The 11,900-nt window shown below is 44.1% G+C and overlaps 1 protein-coding gene across 2 annotated transcripts; it reads left to right on the plus strand.

Annotated features, from left to right (window-relative positions):
* Window positions 1–1,175: 1,175 nt before the first annotated feature.
* RBFA (ribosome binding factor A) lies at window positions 1,176–11,673 on the plus strand. Of its 2 annotated transcripts, none has more exons than XM_004386933.2 (7): window positions 1,176–1,364; window positions 4,106–4,148; window positions 4,791–4,967; window positions 5,584–5,696; window positions 6,201–6,285; window positions 9,319–9,392; window positions 10,932–11,673. In XM_004386933.2, the coding sequence occupies exons 1-7, from the start codon at window positions 1,195–1,197 to the stop codon at window positions 11,311–11,313; spliced, it is 1,044 nt and encodes a 347-aa protein (XP_004386990.1). In that variant the 5' UTR covers window positions 1,176–1,194; the 3' UTR covers window positions 11,314–11,673. The 2 variants fall into 2 exon arrangements, with proteins under 2 accessions (XP_004386990.1, XP_023597001.1); XM_023741233.1 differs by having other exon boundaries at window positions 5,650–5,696.
* Window positions 11,674–11,900: the final 227 nt, after the last annotated feature.

An 11,900-nucleotide genomic window follows, 5' to 3' on the forward strand; every position in this document is an offset into this window, starting at 1 on the left:
TATCAAATCAGTGTTGGTCCAGGGACTTCACGAGGACAGTAGTCTCCCTGACAATCTAATCTTTATTCATTCATTTCAATCATTTCAATCATTCAGCAAATAATTGTTGAGACCCTTTTGTGTGCCAAGACCTGCTCTAAGTGCCAGAGTTACCGTAGGAAACGAAGTAAGCCACTCCAGTCCACGCTCTCAGGTGGCTTACATTCTAGTCGGAGAGACAAAAAGTATCACTGTCATCTGGTGATAACTGCAGGGGAAACAAGGGAAGAGAATTCCCAGCAGTCTGTCTGCAGGAATTGTTAGGTATGGTGATAATTAGAATACCTACTTTCCAGAGAGGTTTTGAACCTGTCACTTCTTTCTCTAGATAGACTGGTGAGGAAATATTACAGGAAAAAAATATCCTGGCATGAGAAAAGGAACTGGCAGTGGAAACAGGAAGGATAAATGCTTTGTAGAATGTGGTAGGCAAGACGGGACTGTATCCCAGGGTGTCTCATTACATGTAGCCCACCCAGTAAAGAGCGAGGCCCCACAAAGGTCTTACTTCTGGCTTTCTTCCTTTCTGACAGGAAGAATTGCAGTACACGCCTCCACATTAGTTTTATGGTTTTAAATCAACAGCATTCCCTAGCTCCGTACTTCCCACAGAAGACTGGCAGCTTGCGCACTACCCACGCGGTGAGCCGGACCCGTATGTACGGTGCGGCAGCCCCAGCGGGGTGCCTCCTTCGCCCGTCGGAGAAATACTGCCCGGCGCCCAGGCCCTCCCCGTCGGCAGTCAGAGAAACTTGGCGCCTGGCCCCGCCCACACGCCGTCCTGCCCCGCCCCTCCCCTAGCACGGCCAGGCTCTGCCCCCCGTACCGCTTCTTCGCCCCGCCCACGCGGCCACTGTGCCCGCCTCCTGACTCGCCCATGCGTCGGTCCACCCACACAACGTTTGTCCCTGTACCGCCTTGCGCTTCAGCCCCGTCCCCCGCGTCCCACCCATGCGGCTCTGCCCGCGCGCCGTCTGGCCGTGCCGAGAACCCTTGTTCCACCCACACGTCCCGCCCACCTGTAGCCCCGCCCCTAGCCCGATTGTCACTCTCTCACGTCCCGCCCACCGGAAGCCCTTCTAACCGTAGCCCCACCCCCGAGTCCTGACACGCATTTCCACCGACCGCCTGCCCTCCGACCCCCGCCCGCCTGCCATGTGGGCGCCGGTCCGCGGGCTGTGGGGCTCCCACGCGGGGCTCGGGGCGCTGCTGGGTGGCCGCGGCGCGGGGCGCAGCCTCCTTCCGGGCCGCCCCCGAGGCCTGCACGGCTCCCTGATATCCTGTGGCAGCAAGAACCTGCTCAAGAAATTCGCCACGAAAACCAAGTAATGGCCAGGGGTCTGAAATCCGGAGCGGGGGTGTTACGGGGGGGACGGTACTTACGGGGCGGGGGAGGGAAATGAGGGGGCGGTACCCACATGGTATGAGATCCAGGAGGGGTGGGGGGTGGTGTCCACTGGCTGGTGTGGTGCCCATGGGGCTTGGGATGTATTTCTATTGCTATATCACGCCATGTATTAACAGTGCCCTCTTTACTACTGGAAATAGGGTCGTTAGTGACTTTAAGACTAGCCAGACCTGAGAAGCAATTCAGAAAATTCATCCTTAACATTTTGTTCGTTTAGAACCACTCAGTACCAAATGTCTGGGTTTTCTAGAGGAGCAAAACCAGTGAAGCAGGTATAGATAATACAGAGAGAAATTTACTTCAAGGAAATGGCACATGCAGTTGTAGGGGCTGGTAAGTCCCAAGTCCGTGGGTCAGGTAGCGGGCTAAAGACCTCTGCGAGTTGGCTAACGTGGTTGCAGGAGCTAAGGAACTCAAAATCTAAGTCAGGTGGCAGGCCGGAGGCTTCTGCTGGCTCATGGTGGGGGGTGGGGGGGGTGGAGGAGGGGTTGCCGAATCCAGAATCTGCAGGTCAGGAGGCTGCAGGCCAGAGACTTCTGCAGGTTTACGTCCCAAGAACCAGAGGGCAGGCAGGAAGAGTGCAGTGTGGAGAAAGCATGAGCTTTGCCAGAGCATCTGTTTATATCCTGGGGGCAAGCCACACACCCCCAAGGAAACTCCCCTTTAAGCTGATAGGCTGATCACGTCAGATCACGTCATGGAAAGTGATTTCATAGTATCTGCCAAACCACTGAGAATCATAGCGTAGCCAGGTTGACACATAACATTAACTACCACAATTTATTTCCAGAGCAGTTTTAATTTTACTAAGGTAGGTATATGTATTTTTTGTTTTGTTGTTTTTAATAGACTTTGTACTTTTTAGAAGAGTTTTAGATTTACGGAAGAATTGCAATGATAGTACAGTGTTCCCATATACCATACACCCAATTCCTCTTATTATTAACTTCTTATATTAGTACATACATTTGTTACAATTAATGAACCAATATCCATACATTATTATTAACTAAAGTTCATAGTTTATTTAGATTTCCATAATTTTTATCTAATGTCCATTTCCTGGTTTTAGGATTCCGTTCAGGATACCATACTACTTTTAGGTGTCATGTCTTTGTAGACACTTCTTGGCTGTGAGTTTCTCAGATTTTCCTTATTTTTGATGACCTTGACAGTTTTGGAAGGTCCCCGGGTGGCACAGTCTGCAGAAGAAAGGCCTGGTGATCTACTTCCATAAAGATTACAGCTGAGAAAACTCTTTGGAGCAGTTCTTCTCTGTCACATGGGGTCACCATGAGTCAAAAGTATCTCAACTGGTGATAGGTTTTTGACAGTTAAGGAACACTGGACAAATATATTGTAGGAGCCTCTCTACTAGAATTTGTTGTTTTTCTCATGATGAGATGGGATATGGGTTTTAGGAGGAAGACCAACGAGGTAAAGTGACATTTTCAGCACATCATATTAGCCTTGGTCACATGGCTCAGGTAGGGTTTGTCAAGTTTCTCCACTGTAAAGTTATATTTCTTTCCCCGTTTCCATACTGTACTCTTTGGAAGGAAGTCACTATGCCCAGCCTACACTTAAAGAATAGGATGTAATGCTCCCCTTCCTTGAGGGTGGAATATCCACATAAATCATTTCGAATTCTTCTGCATGGGAGTTGTGTCTCTTCTCCCTCATTTATTAATTTATTCAACCATTTATATCATTGTAGACTCATGGGTTATAGTCCAATACTGCTTTATTTTGTTGCCCAAATTGTTCCAGCTTTGGCCATTGGGAGCTCTTTCATTTGGTTCCTGTTCTCCTTTGACAGAACCCCATCAATGTGTTTTTTATTTTTGTTGGTTTTATTTTCTTTAAAACAAAACTTTCTTAGCCATGTTGTTGTTGTGTGCCATCAAGTTGATTCTGACGCATAGCAACCCTATAGGACAGAGTAGAACTGCCCCCATAGGGTTTCCAAGGAGTGGCTGGTGGATTTGAACTACTGACCTTTTGCTTAGCATCCTGAGCTCTTAACCACTTCTCCACCAGGGCTCCTTCTTAGCCGTAGAATCAGCCATTTCTCCAAGAAGTCCTTTACCTCTCCTACTTGAGAGTGGTATTAGGAACCAAGCTCTCTGAGCTAGGTGTGCTCGCTGCTACTGGGATGTCTTTCTTTTAGGCCCTCTCAGCTGATAAGAGCAAAAAAATTTTAGCCACCTCCCCTTGTCTATGAACTCCTGCAACAACACAGAAACCTGGCTCCAGTCATCTACCATCCATTTGCTTAATTGTTCCATTCCAGTGTCCATATAATAGCAGTGTCAGGATTGTTAACCTGTACCTCCATGGGAAACAACTTTACAACCAGAATATACTGCTTATGTGCAGTTCATTAGGTATATTTTTAAGATCCTCTATCTCTACCTTTAGGCCTAGAAGTAGACTTTAAGTAAAAATTGCTAGGTTGGCTAAAACCGTTTTCTGCCTATGACCCATGGTGTTAGATATCTAAGTCTTTTATATCCCCAGTGACATAATTTCTATGTCCTAGTTTAGTTCCTTAGAAACAAAGTTGTTGTATTATAACATCTTCAGTTAGTTTATATAACTTTTTTTTTTTTTAATTTGCTGTCAGTGTCAAACGTAATTTTTATTTTCGCCCCATAGAAAAAAGTTTTGGTACGAAGGTCCTTCCTTGGGATCTCACCTTGTAAGTATAAAGTAGCAGTGACAAACCACTTTATAATCTTGACTGGAGTTAGGATTCAAAAGTTGGCAAAGCTTTCTCCATTTCACTATTTAGAAGAGGAAAGTATTGGTATGGATGGGATTGGTTGTCATTGGTAACATGGAATTTTGACTTCAAAAAAAGATTTACTGCACTAAAGTTTTCCAGAATATCATATCTGGTATCAAGTTCTAATACAATCACGTGCATTCAATTTTTAGTTAATAAACATAAGTAACGACTGTGAATTTTTATATAATAGGTGGCTTTTGTTAGAATTTTTGCAGTTACTAGCATTAAAATAAATATGCATGTATACTTAAAACCACTGGATTGTACCCTTTAAAAGGATGAGTTTTTTGGTATGTGAATTATATCTCAATGTAAAAAAATATATTGTGGCGTTACTTTTAATCTTTGAGGGATGCTAGATGAGATCTAGAAGGAACCTGGTCTGTAAAACAGACTTTTTCTTAATGAAAGCTAAGATGGCTGAGAGTAATTTTTGTTTGTTATATTTATCCAGTTGTTCAAGTCCTTCCTAAGCCTCCTTTTTTAAAAAATTAGTAGAGGTTTAATGTACAGTTGTCATATGACCTTTGTGTATTCTTTTTCTTAATGAAGACTTACAAACCATCCAAGCTGGAGTTACTAATGAAGAATACCTCAAAGAAAACCAAGAAGGAAGACCATGTGCGCCTAAGGGCCCTGAATGGCCTTCTCTACAAAGCGCTGACGGATTTGCTGTGCACTTCTGAAGTGAGCCAGGAGGTGTATGACCTGAACTTGGAGCTCTGCAAGGTAGGTTGAGGAGCCAAAGCCCGTGAGAGCTGTACCGGTGACGGAAGGGCTAGCACTTACCTCCCAGTTTAAAAGAAGACACCGTGTCATTCTCAAGGCCTTTAGTTTTGGGGAAAACAGTGATAGAAAGTCTGGTCATTTAAGTACTAAGGGTGGACAGAGGCTTCACGTGTTCTGGTGCCAAAGCAGACGACTCACTGCACACAGACCGGGCTGCACTGTCACACACACAGTGAGTATGACGACATGAGACATCAGAAGGCGATCTGAGAATAAGCGAAGTAGTTACGTTTGTGTGTATCTCAGTATCACATAAGGACAATAAATGACAGACCAGGCATTTTTGGTGAGCATCTTAGGGCGAATGGCTCTGAACAAAGTACCCTGGGGCTTGGAGCTGGGCTTAACGAGGCGGCTGGCAGGACCCAGAGAGGAGGGAAGACAAGGTACTGGTGTCCGTGATGATGCAGCTGCAGGAAGAGGTGGTGGTCGCTGGCTCCAGTAGTGATGGATGTTCCCGAAGCTGAGGGGCTACTCTCTGCCTCTTAGTAATTTTGTATCTGGAAAACCTGTGTGAACAAAACAGTCACCTGCTGCTGGGGTGGGTGGGACTCAGGTGTCTCTGACTTCAGACTTCTCAGCCTGCCGTGTGTATTGGAGGGCATCTCTCTCTGCTGAACAGAATGAGCACACCAACGCCATCCTACAGAAGAGCGCTGCCCATATGAGGTGAGAGCATTTTACTTCCTAAATATATTTGCTTTTGATTGTCTCTTGAGTTTCCCACCTGTGTTTCATTTGTAGGCAGTTTGTTCTTAATCTCTCATTATTTTTGCTCCTAAGGAAAAGTTTGGAAGGCTTTTCTGGAATTTCAGAGTATAATTTACATTTTCCTGTAAGCTGTAATCTAGGTCAGTGGTTCTCAGGGTGTTAGTCCTGGACCGCTAAGCTTTCCTGAGGTCCTTTTGAGGGGGTTCATGAGGTTAAAACTATTTTCACAGTAATACGAAGACTTTATTTGCTTTTTTTCACTGTGCTGACATTTGCATGGTGGGGACAATTGGGGAAAATGGCTAACGAAGACTTTTCTCGGCTGACATTTTCATCTGGGAATAATATGCCATGCAAACCTTGGTTCTTAGTGAGATCATCATGTATTTTTACTTTTAGCACTGATGCCTCACTGCACTGGGTGCCATGTTGCACCTGAGTGAGTCTGTGCTCCCTCCTCAGGCATCTTCTGATGTCCCAGCAGACCCTGCGGAATGTGCCGCCCATCGTGTTTGTTCAGGACAGAGAGAATGCGGCTCTAGCTGAGGTGAGGCTTTCAAATAATTAACCTTTTTATAATCTGAATTTTCATATGAGTAAAATAAAAAACTTAAGTTAATTTCTGAATACTCAAAAAACAATGCACATAGCTTTAAAAAAAACATTTAGGAGAGTACAGATGAAGAATGAAGCTCTTCTGTGCTCCCTGCCCCATTCCCAGTCCTGTTCTCCAGAGGTAACTGCTTTTTTTGGTTTTTATTTTTTTTTATGCATCTCACTATACTCTGACTAGGAAACACAGTCTCTATTTCTTGGCTTATAAACATGAGGTGGCTGAGGTCTCTCCTTCCAGCCTCACTCTCATCCCCTGCCTTTGGCTCTGAGCAGTATGCTGTTACTTTAGAAGGTTGAGGCTTATAAGATCTTTGGCTCTGCAGTTATAACTGTTTCCTTGCTTTAGATATAGGTTAATTATAAAAATTAAAAACCTGTAAATATATACTTTCTTGATCTGGGTGGTGGTTATGTGGTAGTTATTAAGGTATGTTACACTTTGAAAGCAAAAAAGAGGGAGACTTTCAAAGAGATGGATTGACACAGTGACTGCAGCAGTGGGCTCAAACATTGTGAGGATGGCACAGGACCAGGTAGCGTTTCATTGTGTTTTACACAAGGTTGCTATGAGTCGGAGCCTACTTGAGGGCATCTAACAACAACAACAACACTCTAGAAAGGGGGCAGTGGTAGCTCCGTGGTAGATTCTCGCCTTCCATGTGGGAGACCCAGGTTCAAGTCCTGGCCAGTGTGCAGCCACCACCTGTGTGTCAGTGGAGGCTTGTGTGTTGCTCTGATGCTGAACAGATTTCAGCATAACTTCCAGACTGAGACATACCAGGAAGAAAGGCCTGGTGATCACCTTCCAAAAATCAGCCAGTGAAAACCCTGTGGATCACAGTGGCCCAATCCCATTGTACATGCGGTCCCCATGAGTCAGAGTTGACTCAGTGGCAGCTAAAAACAACATACCTTTAAAAAGTTTACCAAAAAACAGTAAATAGCATGTACGGTATTACAGTTAGGTAACTAATATTGGCTTTAGGACTAGGTAGTATTTGGATCCGCAGAAGAAAAAAAAATCTTATTTGACATTTTTGTTTTTTATTATTCATTATACAAGTAACAATGAAAACATATAAGTAACCTTGACAGTAAGTGATTGCCCTGGCTAGGAAAAGAAACAAAAGGGTAAAGTTACAGTCTCTGTTTTAAAGAATCAAGTAGAATTTAGCTCATGGAAAAGTGCTCTGAGAATACTTAGCATGGAGCTCACCTCTGCATACTTGGTTGAGCAGGGGAGGAAACCCATTCCCCCTGGTGCTCTGGGAAATCTCTGGAGCCCCTGACCACACCTGTTCATGATTTCTCTGCTTCTCTCGGAGAGGGAGAATAATAAATGGCCAGGCACTACAAGGCTCTGCAGTAAAAGATACTAGAACAAAGGAAGGTGGGTGCAATGCTTAAAAGTTTTCTGTGTGAGGTCCTTTGTCCAGAGATTGTGCGGCTTAATATTTATGTTGGAGACTTCGGAGTCCTGGATGACAGGAGGGAGTTGTGACTGGATGTCGCCTCTTGTCTGCCTGATTTCTGCCAGGCAATCAAAGGGGCCAGTTGTTTCCCACTCTGCAATGGTTCCCCATGTGTGCCCCAAAGTTTGGCTGTCAATTGGAGGCAAAGGGAAAGAAGAGGGAAGGTGAGGTCCCTTTGGCTGGTCTTTGTCTTACTGTCCTGAAATTTGTCTCACTAATTGAAAGAAATAAGTAGTCTCGACCAGAGAGGGAAAAATCATTAATTTTGGCAGATGATTCTTTGAGGGCAAGATTGTTACTTTGTTATCCTTATATGTCTTGGTGCTGTATTGTGTACTTTTATTTCTTTTAAGCCAGTAAAAGAAATAATGGTAAGCATATGTTTAACTTTTAAGAAACTGTCAAACTGTTGTACACAGTGGTTTTACCATTTTACATTCCCATTAGTAATGTATGAGAGTTCCTGTTGCTCCATATTTTCGACAACACTTGGTATTGCAGTTCTTTTAATGTAAGCCATTCTTGTGGTTTAAATTTGCTTTTCCCTATGACTAATGATATATTTCATGTTCCTGATGGCTAGTCCCTCTTTTGTGAATTGTCTGTTCAAAACTTTTGCCCGCTTTTTATTAGATTTTATTGTAAACGTTCATTGTATATTCTGGATACAAGTTAGATATATATATTGCAAACATTTTCTCCAAATTTTTAGTTTTGGAGAAGTTCAGTTTATTCTTGTTTGGTAATATTGTCACTTCAGTCTCTGAGTCTGTTTCTGTTGACTGATTTTTCTCTTGGTCTTGCTTCTTTTCATGTTTGTACTTTTTTTATTGGATGCTGGACATTTTAAATTTATGTTGTTGCATGAGTATTTTGTGGTCTTCCTTTAGAGAGTTGATCTTTATTTTGGTAGGCCATTAAGTGCCTTGCAGAACAACCTGATCCTTTTGCGTCTTGTTCTTAAGTTTTGTTAGGATGCATCTAGAATAGCCTTTCTTCCTAGGGCTGGTTTAGCCCTCCTACTCAGGTGTTTCCCTTCTGGCTGGTTGGAGCTCGAATGTACCCCATCTTGTGAGAGCTCTTAGAACTGTTCCACTAACTTCTCCCCAGTGGTTCTTTGCCTTGTGGGTCTCACCTGCCACATACACAGTTTAATATTCAGCCAAAGACCCAGCCAGCAAATGCTGTTTAATTCAGCTGACATTCAACTGCTTTCTTCATAAATTTGGCTACATTTACAAGTTTTAAGTGCAGTTTTTAAAAGCTTCAGTTTATCATCAGAGAAAATGTGATATGCTCAAATAACAGTAAGGTGTTTGAAGGCATAGGCCGGTTGAGCTGGTCCTGTTATCTGGGAAGAGTCAGGTGGAAGGAAGATCTGCACTTGAGCCGGTCCAGAGAGGACGATGCTGGGATCAACCTGGAGTCCCGCTCTAACTGAGCCTTGTGGATAAATCTGGCTTCTGTTTCAACCTTTACTTATTCCATTTCAGGTTGATCGGTTACTGGCAATTGCTGATTTTGGACCCCCAGATGAAAAAGAAGACTTGAAACAAAATAATGTCAGGTGATTTGCCTTGTGCTTCACTCTTTTTTTCAAAATATATTTTTAATGTGTTTGTTGGTTTTATTTATACATTTTAAGATGCAACTCAAAAGAACCATATTGGAGAAGGAAAACTAGAAAATGTATTCATTTTAGTCTGTGGTATACATCAACGTCTTTATTATTACTGTTATAATAAAATGATGCATGCTTACTGAAAAATTATAAAATCTAAGACATGAGAAAAGGTACAGTCCTACCTCCAAATGTGACCATTCTTACATTTCAGTGCATTTCCTTTGGTCTTTTTATTTTTTTGGAAAGAGTTTAATTGGGTTTTTACTTAAACAACAAAGTAGTTACACTGATTGATAACAATGTTTTTCCTTATTCTTAAATATTCTTTATAAACATCTTTTTACTGGTTGTAAAATAGTGTAGCCCTACCCTAGTCTTCTGAACCATTCCTATAGTCTGATGTTTGGGTTATATCAAGGTTCTTGAATTATAAGTAGCCCCATGTTAAGCATCACTTTGTAGCAGGGCTCTGAACCGGTTCTTCCTGGTTCAGTTGTGCCCAAGAAGCAACACTGGAACAGACCCTAATTTTTAAAATTTAGTGAACCAGCACCATAACCGGAATGGGAAAAATTACAGGTTGAAGCCCTGCTAGAAACTTAATCTCCCTCTTAGAAAACAAGGGCAGAATACATGCTGCATAGCAACCAAATCTCTTGCCTGTAGGATTTTGCGCAGAATATGAACAGTGGTGCCCCGTTCAAAGATGGCAGCCAGCTGCACCACTTTGAATATGTGTCACTCTCCTCAGTCCTGGCAATAATCCAGTCTCATGCAACAGGCTCCTGAAAGGGCTCACCGTGGCTCTCCTGAGTCTTCCATTCTAGTGCTTCGCCCATGCCAGTTATGGTTCCAGATCACCCAAATTTAAAACAATTCAGGTCTGTTCTGGTTCCCCTTCCTTGGCCATGACTGAACTGGTTTGAGCCAGTTCAAAGCCCTGCTTTGAAGAGCACAGACCTAAGTAGGACTTCAAGAAGCAGGGGTACAGGTAGGTGCGCTTTCAGACCACCTGGGCTCCCTGGCTGTGCAGCTCACTAGCCAGCCTCCCTGAGTCACTGTGTAAATAATGCCAGGCTGCAACATCCACAGGTGCTCACCCTGGGGCAAGCTTTAAGGGGATGAAACAGTGAGTGTCCCATTCTCATTCATGCTGGTGGGAATGTAAAATGGTGCCGCTGCTGTGGAAAACAGCCTGCAGTTCCTCAAAAAGTAAAACAGAGTTTCTATATGACCCAGCAATTTCACTCATAGGTATATACCCAAGAGAATTGAACATATATGTCCACATATGTCCACAAAAACATATACACAAAGGTTCATAGCAGCATTATTCATAATAGTCAAAAAGTGGAAACAACCTACTTTCTCCTTTGTTCCTGTCCTCTACAGTTACCCCAGATAGACTTGTCTGGGACGTGGGTGTAGATCATCTGGATCTTTGTTCTGTGTGGTGTGTGAAGTCTCCTCTGTCCCCCACAGGAAGCCTCTAGACCAGCCACCCCTGACTTGTGCTGCAGAGCCGGCTGCACACCCACATCTGTTTGGGATTGATCATGAAGCACTCAACAAGCAAATCATGGAGTACAAGAGGAAGAAGGAGAAGGGGCTTGGAAGTGTGAGCCTCGGGCAGCCGGAACAAGCGCAGGAGCAGCTGGCTGAGCTGGTGAGGCAGATAAAGAGGAAGAAGAAGAAAGCAAAGCCCCCTGTTCATGACATCTCCCCCAAGAGCTTCCTTTTGGGTAGAGAGAGTGAGGATGGTGTGGATGATGATGAAGATCATGCGTGGCTCAAGGAGGGCACCCCAGAGTGTGGAGGACTGGAGGTGGAGACAGAAATCCGCAAGCCAGGGTCAGGGGAGTGAATCTGTGAGGTTGGCTCTGCTCTCACGTTCCCGTGTCAGCCTGATGCAGACCAGCAGCCCCTGGGGTCCGTGCACACGCTGTGTATATGACCTCAACTTCGACAACAAATAAAAAAACATGTTGGTGTTCCAGGTAGAAAGCACTGTACCATCTCTTCAAGAGAGGCCAAGCATAAGGGAGACACTTTGTAAAAGCAGTGCTCTCGGGGTGTTGTCTGCCATTCTGCTAATTAAATGTGCTGTAGGTTTTCTGTGTATTTAAATATCATGTCCTAGGGACAAAAGACTTAGAGTTACTTTTGTTTCTTCTCCAACACTCACACTTAATTGAAACAATTTTTTTTTTGAAACAGCCCTCTTTTTACAAAGATTCTCTCAAACATGTAAATCTTAAAATGACACTTGCTTGGACCCCTGCAAAGAGGGGCATGGGGCAGGGCCTAGGGTAGGTGTGGGTCTGGGTTTGGGGCCAGGCTGCCACCAGGTTGTCTATCCCAGGAGCAGGTCCCCCACCCCCAGGAGGAGCAGACACCCTCCCCACAGGTCATCCAAGGAGCAGACTCCCCTCTCCAGGCAGGTCATCTGTG

This window comes from Trichechus manatus, unplaced genomic scaffold (assembly GCF_000243295.1).
Source record: "Trichechus manatus latirostris isolate Lorelei unplaced genomic scaffold, TriManLat1.0 scaffold00176, whole genome shotgun sequence".
NCBI classification, from domain to species: domain Eukaryota; kingdom Metazoa; phylum Chordata; class Mammalia; order Sirenia; family Trichechidae; genus Trichechus; species Trichechus manatus.